At 37.5% G+C, this 12,744-nt stretch overlaps 1 protein-coding gene across 1 annotated transcript in view; it reads right to left on the minus strand.

Moving 5' to 3' along the window:
* Calm2 (calmodulin 2 (phosphorylase kinase, delta)) overlaps window positions 1–12,744 on the minus strand; it is a gene marked incomplete in the record, with an annotated part of 15,519 nt that overhangs the window by 2,058 nt on the left and 717 nt on the right. Inside the window, 3 exon segments of the mRNA XM_005391051.2 lie at window positions 1–108; window positions 192–335; window positions 8,436–8,466. Coding sequence (XP_005391108.2) covers window positions 1–108; window positions 192–335; window positions 8,436–8,466 — 283 coding nt within the window.

Genomic DNA, 12,744 nt, shown 5'->3' on the forward strand with positions numbered 1-12,744 from the left:
CCTTATCAAATACACGGAATGCTTCTCTAATTTCTTCCTCACTGTCTGTGTCTTTCATTTTTCTTGCCATCATTGTCAGAAATTCAGGGAAGTCAATTGTACCATTGCCTGTAATCGTTTAGTTCAAACATTATGTAGACTGTAAATACCTCTTCTTCAAACCATCCCACTCCCTGAAAATGAAGACTTACCGTCAGCATCTACTTCATTAATCATGTCCTGTAACTCCGCTTCGGTGGGGTTCTGCCCAAGAGACCTCATGACAGTTCCCAACTCCTTTGTTGTTATAGTCCCATCCCCATCCTTGTCAAATAGTGAAAAAGCTTCTTTGAATTCTGTTTGAAAGACCACAATCCAAATACATATTTGTTAACAAGAAAAGAATTCCCAGATGAGATGTACGTAGTAACTGACTCCCAAGAAAGCAAGACATTATTGGAGATAACTAAAATGAGATTTTGATTTCTAACAAATGAAGTGGAAAACCTCATGAAAATATTTCAAACGTATCTGTCTAATCAGACTAGTCTATGCTCTAAGTTACCAGTGAGTTTACTAATATATATAACCTCACAGGGAAATCCACATCTAGTTCAGAGAAAAGTAAAATTATTCTAAGTTGAAAGAGCAAATGCCTCAAATCCCCAAATGACTAGCTTCTCTATTTTCTGCTGAAGCTACTCTGTGTAATGTATTTCAAAATTATGGCTCTAACTTCACTCACAATAGAAAGATGACTGGGAACTACTGCTACTTATAGAGCAACTATATTGTTTATTTGCCTTACACTTAGTGTTAACCTCAAAGGTTAAAACTGTCATCACCTATTATATTCAAACCAAAACACTTTACACTTACTGTCCAATAGGCTAGTTTCCTTTTCAGAAAGACAGAGGGGCTAGCATCAAATAATCTATGCAGATTAACACAATGGGTCCGTGAAGATGTGAATGTAAGTTTTAGCTAAGAGCTGTACTACTAGAGCAAAGGAAATTTAGATCCTTCTTCAAAACATGAAACTCCAACCTTGTAATATAGTGAAGTATATTATTTCTTAAGGTATTCTTGTGACATTTCATTCCTTCTAATTCACTACCAGATCTGAAAAGATGGTAGAGCCAACACTCCATACTACTGGCTTTGCCATTTATTTTCAGGTAGAAAAACCAAGACTAAACTTGGTACAAGATTATACCAATGAGTTAACAGCAAAGCTATGATCTTCCCAATAAGGTACTTCCTTTTTTTTTTTTTTTGGTTTTTCTCCGGTACCAGGAACCGAACTCACGACCTTGCACTTGCCAGGCAGGCTCTTTGCCGCTGAGCTAAATCCCCAGCCCCCCAATAAGGTACTTTCTAAAAAGATTATTAGATCCTATCAGCAAGCAAATATCAAGAGTCCCCAAAGTTCACTGGCCCATTAAACTTTCCTAACATGTCTATGAATTTGAAAACATGTACCTAACACCGAAGAAAGTATCTTCCCTAACAGTTCAAGGTCATTCATTCCTTGTCTATCCCTGATCCAATTCATAATACCTTCCAGTTCCATTTCATATTATAGTCTTACCTTGGTACTCTGCTTTGAAATTCACAGCATTCAACAAATTTCAATGTGAAAATTTTGTCTGCTACTCATTTGTTTGAGCATGCAAGCTAGAACCCGTGGTATCAATTGCACCTCATGACTTACTATCCTTTCCAGCCAAAACAATGCTTGACACTCATCACTTCTCACCTCACCTCCCAGAACGAATTAACAATGAGTACCACGAGTGCTGACATAACACTGTATTTCAACTACTTCTCTACTGACTTGCTCTTTAACCTAACTATCTTTGATTACTAGCCTAAAACTAAACTCAAACATTAGTTATATATTTATTTTTTAAGTACCTGTCCTTATCCTTCTCCAAATTATAGGAAGTACCACTCCACTACTCTTTCAATCCGTTAAAAATCACTGTACCATCTCGTCAGCTGAGCATGTTAAATTCATCAATGACCACCTAGTTGTCCACAATCCATCAAGTAAATTTCAGTATGCTAGCCAAATGGCATAAAAACTAAAGCAGGCTTTGTAACTGGACTTCCTGTGTTAAAACCATCTCAGCTGTGCTACTTAGTAGCAATGTAAACATGGCAGGACTTTCCTGCCCTCAATTTTGTTTTTATTAAGTGAGGGTAACTGTATCTACTTTCCAAGTTTAAGGATACTTGTAGCAGGGCCAGGTGGCAGATGCCTGGAAATTCCAGCTACTTGAGACGCTGAGGCAAGAGAATGGCCAAGTTTTAGGCCCATCAGGCAAATTACTCAGACCCTGCCTCAAAAGCAAAATGGTAATTCCACACTCAAACAACCGTAAGGACACAAAACCCAAGACCTAAACCTGTGGACAAGTTCTGTTGAACTCTACCAAATACCGCCCCCAAGCTAAGAATGGTGGCCTATATTTGCACCCCAGCAAGATGAAGATCTCAACTTCAGCCTCAGCCTGAGCAACTTAGCAAGGCCTTGTCTCAAAAGGGGTGGGGGTCATAGGGGGAGGCCCAGAGTTTAACCTTCTCGTACCTATGGAAATAATGAATACTATACTGCCTACAGGGCTACTTAAGAGGAGAATAAGGCAGGAGCACTGCCAAGTTCAAGGCCAGCCTGGGAAACTTTGTGAAACCATGCCTCAAAAAGCAACAGAATAGGGGTTGGGATGTAGCTCAGTGCTAACCTAGGTTCAATCCACAGGACTCCAAGAAGTAAAATATAAATACTGCTTTATTCTTTCTTCATCTCTACAACTAGTATTTTGGTTCAAGGGCCAATCACCTTTTATCTGGTCTATTACAATTACCCCCAGCTCGGTACTTTAAAATTACTCACACTCCTTAAGTCCTATTACCTTTTGAGACCACCATGTTAACTCTTTTCTGTCTAAAATATTTTAATTGCTTAGCTTTATTTGGATTAAGTATTACACTAATTTGCAGTACCTAGTTTGCTGCATTCAATGTATGTAATATAATTCCATTCCAGTTAAGTATTACTTATTTCAGAAGGTATCAGAATACCTGATTTTATGAAATATACAGGGCAACCTAGATCAATGTAGTATCAAAAGCAGATCGGCAAGTTCCTCCGTACAAATAGCAGGATTTAAAGAAGACATTTTCATTTTACTGAGTATTTTTTTTAACAAGATGTACGAATTGTTTAGGAACACAAACTTATATAAGAGTTCAAACACACAGCACCTACCATCTAGTAACTTGGGTAACAAAAATTTATTGGGACATGTGTTTGTTTATATTACATTCTCTGCTACTATACACCTTACAAGATTAGGCACATAAATTCCAAATATTTAAAAGTAGTAATGCTCTGATTTAACTTTAAGCTCAATTCTGGAAGATGCATTTATATATACATGTTCTAAATTTCAGTTAAGTTTTAAAATCTAATTACCCTTAAAATGTTTGCTGAAATGAAAAGCCAAAAATAAAAATTATCCAAGCTATACCTATTATTTATGCTTTATGCACAAAAAGGAATGTTTAAAGGTCAAGGTTTATTCCAATTTTCAACTTGCACCTTACATTGAATACTCAAACACCTATTAAAAATCCTTGAAGAATCTCAAAGTACAATTTACATTCACCTGACTTTCCGAACTAGCATATAATTCTAAACATTAATTCTTAGAAATGATCTGAAATATAAATCCACAAGTTAAAATGCAAACACAACAAAAAAAAGTCCTAAAAGGTCAGCTATCCTCTATGTATTTAAGTGTACAGGACTTCCCAAAAATTCATTCCAGTTATGCTGAAACTGCAATTTTTAGAAAAGTCACATATATTTACTTGAGCTTTATTTATTCATTAGCAATCCCAGGACTCTTTCCTAATTGATCAATAAACCTATACTTTTATTTTTTTTTTTTTGGTTTTTCTCCGGTACCAGGAACCGAACTCACGACCTTGCGCTTGCCAGGCAGGCGCTTTTGCTGCTGAGCTAAATCCCCAGCCCCCCAAACCTATACTTTTAATTAAAACAAGTTATCATGAACAATTGCAACAACTACAAAGAAATTCAAATGTTTAGTACTTTTATTAAATTTTGACCTTGAAAATTTAAGAAGGGTGTCGGCACACACTTAAAAGAAAGACATTCTTGTACGTTTTTCCTATCAGTCTCTCAAATGTCACACACCAACAAGTGAAGACATGGCAAACCCATGAAACTTGCTAGGGATGGCATACTTGCCTGAAGTGCTCTTTAAAAGCACCTAATACAGACCATTCTCATGAACTTTTTTTTTTCTAGAACAAGTTATCTGCTGTTCGAATTTCTAAACAAATCTGTAATTTGTGATGGTAAAAACAGCTTCAAAAGTACCACTGTATGTGCACGCACATGCATGTACACGCACATGCATGTACACACACATGCATGTACACACACACACACAGTTTTTTGGGGGTGGGGTATCAGGAACTGAACTCAGGACCTTGTGCTTTCCAGGCAGGCGCTTATGCCACTGAGCTATATCCCTGGCCCCCAATACAATCCAAGTTGCATTATAATTATGAAACTTGTCATCATTTTTTCTGGAAGAACAAATGGACCTTTGATTCAAAATATTGAGTCAAACTACACAGCAAGACCCTGTCTCAAAACAAAAAAGATGTTAAAGGAAGAAAACTTGCCTTCACCTCAAAAGCACTGAAATACACTAAACTTCAGAGGAAGGGACTTTAGGAAGGAGGCAGAAGAATTTGCAGGGTAAGGTAGTACCATTCTGTGACATCTTTTTTTCCACACACCTCAGAGAATGAAATTTACCCATTCAAGAAGTATTTATTCAGTGCTTACTATGTGGCACTGTAAGGAACAAAAAAGGTCCCTGACTGCACATAGCTTTTATTTTAAGCTGCATGTAAGTTTTGGTTCCTCTAAAAGTTTACTAATGCCTAGTCCAAGGAACAGCTTTAAAGAAATGTGGTGCAGGAAAAGGCAGGACAGGGTGAGTTAACAGCAGATTTTTCTTCCAATCCTAGTTTTATGATGGAAAGAAGTCAAAGAAAAATAATCTATCTTAAGGACAAGATTCTGATGAAATGTACGTATTCTTTACAAAATGCTATCAATCAGATGTACAGTTATTACTAAGCATGTTATGTAACTGAAAAGTATTCTTAACTAATCATGGTATATCCGTAAAATGGGCATCATCATACTCTTATTTACTAAAACAAGAAAAAAACTATCACTCAAGACTGGATCTAAACTGGGCATGGTGGTGCACACCTGTAATCCCAGCACCTGCGAGGCTGAGGCAGGAGGATCATGGCAAGTTTGAGACTAGCGTGGGCTACAAAGTAAGCTCAAGGCCAACTGAACTGCACAGCAAGACCCTGACTCAAAAAGTCCAAAAAAAAAAAGACAACTTAAGCTGGGTGGATATGGTAGTGCACACTTGAAATCCGAGTACTCAGGAGGCTGTGGGAGGAGGATTGCTGTGAGTTTGAGGCCAGCCTGGGTTACACAGCGAGTCCACAGGCCAGCCTCAACTATATAATAAGGTCCTATCTCCAAAAAAAAAGTCCCCTTAAGTAAATATATTTTCTAAAGTGATTATTCTGTGTTGTGTCCAGAGGGACAGTACTTGCCTGGAAAAACTGAGAAATTAAAGCAAAGTATATTACAAAAGGTCAGAATTTAAGAATGAATATCAAACCTAAGTATATCAGGAAAATTTATCTTGTTAATACACTTAAAATGGCATAGGGCTGGGGATATAGCTCAGTGGCGCAGTGCCTGCCTGGCAAGTGCAAGGTCCTGAATTTGACTCCCAGTACCAAAAATAAGTAAATAAAATAAAACAGTACAGGACATGCATGATAGCACAGAACTGTAATGCTATTATTACATAGAACTGTAATGCTATCAACCAGCTATTGGGAAGGCCAAGGCAGAGCCAAACTTGAGATTAGCCTGGGCAGTTTAAGCAAGATCCTGTCTCAAATAAAAAGGTTGGAGATGCAATTCAGTAACAGAGTATTTGCCTTGCATGTGTGAAGTCCTGGGTTCAAATTTCAGTAACACAAATGAATAAATAAAATGGTATAGCTATGTAATATATATGAGAGATCCTGGGTTGATCTTTAGCACTCTGAAAAAATAAGCAAATGCAATGGTATAACTAAACAGTTTGCTTGACTGTTTTAACACACTTAAAAACATGATTTGTCAACTCTAGAAAGTAAATCCCAAATTTAACTCAAATTATACAATAAGTAGTAAAAATAACACCTGTTTAAATTTGGTTCTTAATTCTAATAGCTTTCTACTTAATCATTTAATATTTGAGGAGACTAGTCCTCAAATTTCTGTGTATTCATGGAGGTGGAAGACTTGTTTTAAATGAGCAATACATCAAGCTACACAAACACTTGAGTGCATTTTCAAGCACTTAACAAACTCGCTCACTGGAAAAAATGGCAGTTAAATTACTTGGTGCCTGTGCTAATAAAAGCCTAATAGAATCAAAAGAATAGTCTGAAAGGCATTCTGACATCTCAAAACACCAAAATAAATCAAAAGCATTAATGTTTAAACAGTAAAGCACGAAGACAACAGGCTATCATTTTAGTCATTTCCATAGCAAACCAAAAGAAGATGTAAGAAATTTCACTCAACAGTTATCAGTGCTTTTTTTTTAAGTCAAAATTCAAAATTACTACAGTAACATTTGTTAAATTTTTCTACAGAAAAACAGTTACACAGACTGAGTATTCCTTATCTGAAATGCTTGGAACCACAGTGTTCTGGATCTCAAAATTTATGTACATATGTAATGAGACATCTTGAGAACGGGACTCAAGTCCAAAAACAAAACTCATTTACATTTCATATACAACTTAAGCACATCACCTGAAGATAACTTCACGCAATAGTGCACCTGAAAATTTTCACTGCCACTTATCACAAAGTCACGTGTGGAATTTTATACTGGGTATCATGTCAGCATTCCAAGTTTTGAATCTTGGAGCATTTCAGATTAGAGATATCAAATTAAACATGCACTTCTAAGCTTAAAATACTAGCTTTATTTAAGTCAGTGTAAATTTAATGTTCATTTTCTGATTGGACATTTCAAGTTACACTTGGCCCCCCTTTCTTGTAAATACCAGTTAGGAGTTACATGATTATTAATGAACTCATAATTCATGTTTCCTTTTTTCCACATTTTATTATGGCAAAGTAAACTTACCATACTAATAATTTCTAGTGAACAGTTCTGTGTATAAATATATTCATACTGTTACACACATCACTATCCATTTCCATAACTTTGCCTTGTAAAACCGAACCTTTGTAGCCATTAGTAACTCCCATTTTTCTTCCCAGCCCCTGCAACTGCCATTCTGTTTTCTATTTCTGTGATTTTTACCTACTCTGAACCTCACATATCTGGAATTATCCAACATTTGTCTTTTGTGATTGACTTAATTCACTTAGCATAGGGTATGGTGGCCCATGCCTATAATTCAAGCACTTGGGAGGCTAAGGCAGTGGGATCACTGCAAGTTGAAGGCCACCCACGGTTACCTAGTGGGCTCAAGACCACCGCAAACACATAGCAAAGGCGCTGTCTCAAAAAAAACCCCACAAAACTGTATTTATCTCACTTAACATAATGTCCTTACTGAAACAACTGTGAGTGTTGGTGGGAATGCAAAAAGGTACAGTCACTGTTATAGAACACCATGGTGGCTCCTTTACCAAAAAAAAAAAATCCCACATAATCCAGGAAAAACTACCTCAGGGTATATATCCAAAATATCTCAAAACAGGATCTCAGAGGAGTATTTGTACACTCATGTTGATAGCTGCATTATTCACAAAAGCCAACAACTCAGATGTTTGATGGATGAAAAATGAATATGTATTAAAATGTACATACACAATGGGATATAATTCAGCCTTTAAAGGAAGTTTTTAGAATTCATGTTTTATAATAAGGTAGTCTTCAAAAAATAAAAAATCATCACCACAACCAGGCCCTCAAAATAAGATTAAAATACATGTCTTTATTTTTTTTTATGGTTTTTTTTTTTTTGGGGGGGGGGGTTTCCTCCAGTACCGGAAATCGAACTCATGACCTTGTGCTTGCCAGGCAGGCGCTGTGCCGCTGAGCTATATCCCCAGCCCCAAAATATATGTCTTTAATTAATTAGTTGCCCCATGCATCTTTCACAGGCAAGTTTACAATCTCACCTGCCAAAGCAGCTTGTATTACTGTTACATTATATCCATTTGTTACCACCATGACACACATCAAATTCAATTATTTAATACATGTATCTTATTTTCAGTCTGGCTATTCAATTTATAATAAAATCTAATGGGTATAATCTAACAGAGTACTTCTCACCTGCAATCTGCTCTTCAGTCAGTTGGTCAGCCTACAAAGAAATCACAAGGCAGATTAATGACTTAGGAGTATGTAGACTAACAACAGTTACAGAAACAAGTTTTAATACTGTCAAGTTTCACAATCCAATAAAAACATTCTTTCCTTTTTCAAAGTTAGGATACCCAAATTTAACCTCCTATGGCAGATATAAACCATTGTTATTACAAACTGCCACTAAATGAAAGCTAGTATTTAAGAAAGCCAGACTAAAAATTACTCCCACAAATGGTTAAACACATCAATCTGACATGACAGTAGTTTCCCAAACCTAAGAGGCAGGGGAAGAGGAAAACCAGCTTTTACTACTACTTCTCACCTGGCAGGCAAACGCGGAGAATACAGGGTTCTGAACATGTGAACTACAGTATTTACCAAACATTAAGTCCAGTCATCCATTTTCTCTGGATATTTAAAACACCAAAGTAAGCTTACAGCTTGTGATGTTTTTATAGCATGTAGAGAAGGGTTAGGTGGTTTAAAAAAAAAAAGAAAACACCTCAGATTAAATTTGGACAAGTTAGGGTGGAGGAGAAAAAAATTAACAGAGCCACGATTAAGCACTAAAATGTCAGGACATACCCAATATGTACCTTTAAGTTTTAAATTCAGAGCATAATAATGTAGATGTTTGCAAAACAGGCAGATTCCTTTTGGCCCTCACCTTTGGATGTTTCACGGCTTACCAGCACATACATATACAAGAAACAACTGTTTATGTGGTACTAAGTGGGACTGCCAAGAAAAAGCCTCCAATATAAAATCCTTGCCAGTATGGAGTCAAATGTATCACGCTTAATCCATTCATTTTCTTATTGGGGAAGAAAAACAGTATCGCTTCACTTTTTAAAAAAACATTGGCCTAGGGAAGTGTAAAATCTTAATGTGGAACAAACAGCTTCACATTTTCTCTAGGGACAGCATGAAAAATTGTAAAGGCACTAAGAAGGTTCTTTTACCACTTCACAATTCTGATTTGACTATGATGTAAACTGAATTTGTTTCTTTTTTTAAAAAAAAGTCCAGGAGCTGGTAACTTCAAATGCCTAAGTTTCGAAGACACAAACTGTTTTTACTCTTTTACAAGTTCCAATCCTCCACTAACAAATATATGGTGTGAAGTCAATCAAACACGATTTTCCCTTGGAATAAGACTTAGAATCTACTGAATCGAGCCTATGTTTACTTGTTTATAACAGAAGTTGCAGAAAATGTACTTCAAGTCTGTCTGCATTTTGTAGGACTCCATTTCTGAAATAAGGGCAACATGGACAGTAGAAGGAAAAGCATGGTGTTCTGAGTCATTGTTGGGCTGGTATCCCAAGCTCTGCCACTTAACAGCTGTGTGACCTTGGAAATGTTACTCCACCTCTCATAGGCAACTTCACTCTAACACAAAAATAACAATACCTAACTTGCACAGGTTGTTAGGCAGAGTTAAGTGAGAAGCTAAGTAAAGAGCCAGCCTAAAGGGCCAAAGAATCTACAATGTTAATTATCAACCTTACTGGCCCAATTTCCCCATGAAGGATAGATATGTACTACATTATGAAGCCCTTTTCAGCAAACCTACCACGTTCTATAAGCCAAGAAAACAAATCGAAACAAGGTGCAACCTAGGGATACACGTGGCAGGTGCAACTCAACACTAAGGGTGTTAAGCTACATGTGTGACAGGCACTGCTGTGGCATGTGTGAAAGCTAAAGGAATGAGTGCTATGTACAGGAAGGAAGACAGTGGGGTTTGTTCTCTCAACATATTTGGGAAAGGTTCATGTATATTAACAGTAACAAGGCCATTAGTATAAATGAAGTAAGTCAAAATTTAAGGACCTCATGCCAACTTGCCAGTTCTTTTTATCTCCAGGCAAGCACAATCACAATGGATTAAAAAATGTACTTCAAAGAATGAAACGCAACCACAAGACATATTACTGATTATTACATGAAAGCTCTTAACTTTGCGTGGGAGGTTTTGAGACGTTTTCTGTAGGTACTACTTACCTTCACTCAGTGTTTTAAAATAAAGCTTTTCCAGTAACATTCCAATTCAGACCTCCTAAGGGCAAGAATGTAAGACTACTCTTAACTTCTCCAACTACAGGCACATATATTTTTCTTTTATGGAAAAGTGCCCTCTTCCTACAAGAATACTTTTGGGAAAATACAAGCTCATTAACACGTGTTTATCTCAGGAAAGCAAAGACTAATTCACTAGAGAGATAACTAGTTCTTACTCTATTTCTGCAAGTGCTGATATAATTCTGCCTGCTGCTCTTGTCACTCTAGAGAAGGCTTCCATACATTAGTATACTCTCAAGTTCCACTCTAACCTACTCAACTAGTATCAGCATTCTGGGGAACCATGGTGCTTTGCAAACATTGAGAAACACCATGATACAGGAGTGACCTAAAATGAGTGCGTTAAGTACCTATTAAACATTTCCTAAATGGCACTATGTAGATATAAAGTTTATGTGGCCAACTGTTTTTTAAAAAAATCTCAAGTTCTTTTCTGAAAAAATGTACCAGTCCATGGGCTTGAAAGGGAACACAAATTACTATTCTTCATCGCTCCTGTCTGTTCATTCCACTAAAATGCTAGATGAAACAAAGGCTTTGTGTATGTATTTTCTTACACAATTACAGAAGCTGGAATTTCTTTTACCTTTACCAAAACTGTCTAAATGATTTCAGTAGAATGAAAAGACACCTTAATTCTGACAAAACAGCACTTACAGCATCATGAAACAAAACAGAAAACAATGAAAGAAAATGACCACAAAAATTAGGACCTTTACTGAAGATCTAAATTCTAAGTGAAACTAGAACTTTCTGTATTGTGACAGACCCAAAACAAATTATTTTATTTTCTGAGTTTAATAGAAACAGATCCAGGAGTTTAGTAGTTGCGAATCACTTAAGTGTTTTTTACCTCTTTTTATCTTTTATTTACCACCATGGTCTTCTTGACCTAATCCCCCCTTTCAATAAACACATACTGACTACAGCTCAATTCAAGGCCTACATGAGCACTCTGACACATTTCTGTATCATATAGCTTTGTTAACTTGATGTAACTGTAATTTAAAATCTGAAAATCTTTTATGAAGTTACTGGGGGCAATTTTTAAACTAATTAATGTTGTTTAATAAATCTGGTTTGCGTCCTTTGTTGAGTAACTACTTTGAAGATACGTAGTTAATAACTATTGTTATTATTTGGTTACGAAAATTTCTTAATCTTTTTCACTTAAAAACCTCTCCTCCCTTAAAAAAAATTGAATAAATTAACCTAACACCCCTCCCCCATGCGTTAACAACGAAATGTTAACTACTAAAGCTTTTCACTGCCGAAGGACTACAAACCACTTAGATGCAAACTATACAAATCTATTTGAGTTCTTGATTCAATGATAAAAACGGATTAGGAAAAACTCATTCTTTATTTGGTAATTTGAAATTTCCTACACATGCTTATAATGTACGTCCTGTTCTGTGGAGTCCAAATTCGGCCAGCATAAATTTAGAATAAAATATCAAGATAAAAAGAACCCACCTAATCTAAGTGAACGCTAGTTTTATGCAAGGTGAACTCTCCCCACACCCATACAGGCTGGAGGTTTCACTTGGCAAGGACTGTCAACTCCTGTGTAAGATGTCACCTTGCCTCCTGGACACACCCATCTCTGAAACTACTTGGCAGGAGGGATCACCAAAGTACTAAAACTTAAGCCCTCAATTTTTTTTTTACAGAAAAGAAGTTTCCAGCATTGACAGAAAATTACTTTCTAAAATTCCCTGCTCTCCCCCACTCTTCTTCCACTCGAGTACCTGACAGCCCCTGTTGCCTAACGAACTGTACGCGCACATCAGCTGGCAACTTCAAGGATCCGGTCATTCCCGAGGCATGATGTGCAGGGGACGCTCGGTGAGCCCTGCACGAAGACCGACGGGGACCGCGGCCCCGTCCGAAGGCAGCCGTCCAACCGGCGCGGGAGGCAAGACCGACCGCCCCGGCGGGCCGCCGTCCCTCCGGCGCTCGCCCTCGCTCGGGGGCGAGTGGGAACCCGGGGAGCCGGGAACCGCCTTTCATTCCCTACCTGGAGCCCACCGCTTTCCCTAACAGGATGCGTGTTTCGAAGACGCGGCCGAATTCACGCTTAAAGCTCAGGACAAAGCCAGTTATATTTCAGTTTGGGTTTTTTTTGAACGTTTCGGCCGGGTGGCGGAAGGCGCCCCGAGGGCCGGGCAGGGGGGAAAGGGGCGGC

This window comes from Chinchilla lanigera, unplaced genomic scaffold (genome assembly GCF_000276665.1).
Source record: "Chinchilla lanigera isolate Chin_1 unplaced genomic scaffold, ChiLan1.0 scaffold00040, whole genome shotgun sequence".
In the NCBI taxonomy this organism is placed as follows: domain Eukaryota; kingdom Metazoa; phylum Chordata; class Mammalia; order Rodentia; family Chinchillidae; genus Chinchilla; species Chinchilla lanigera.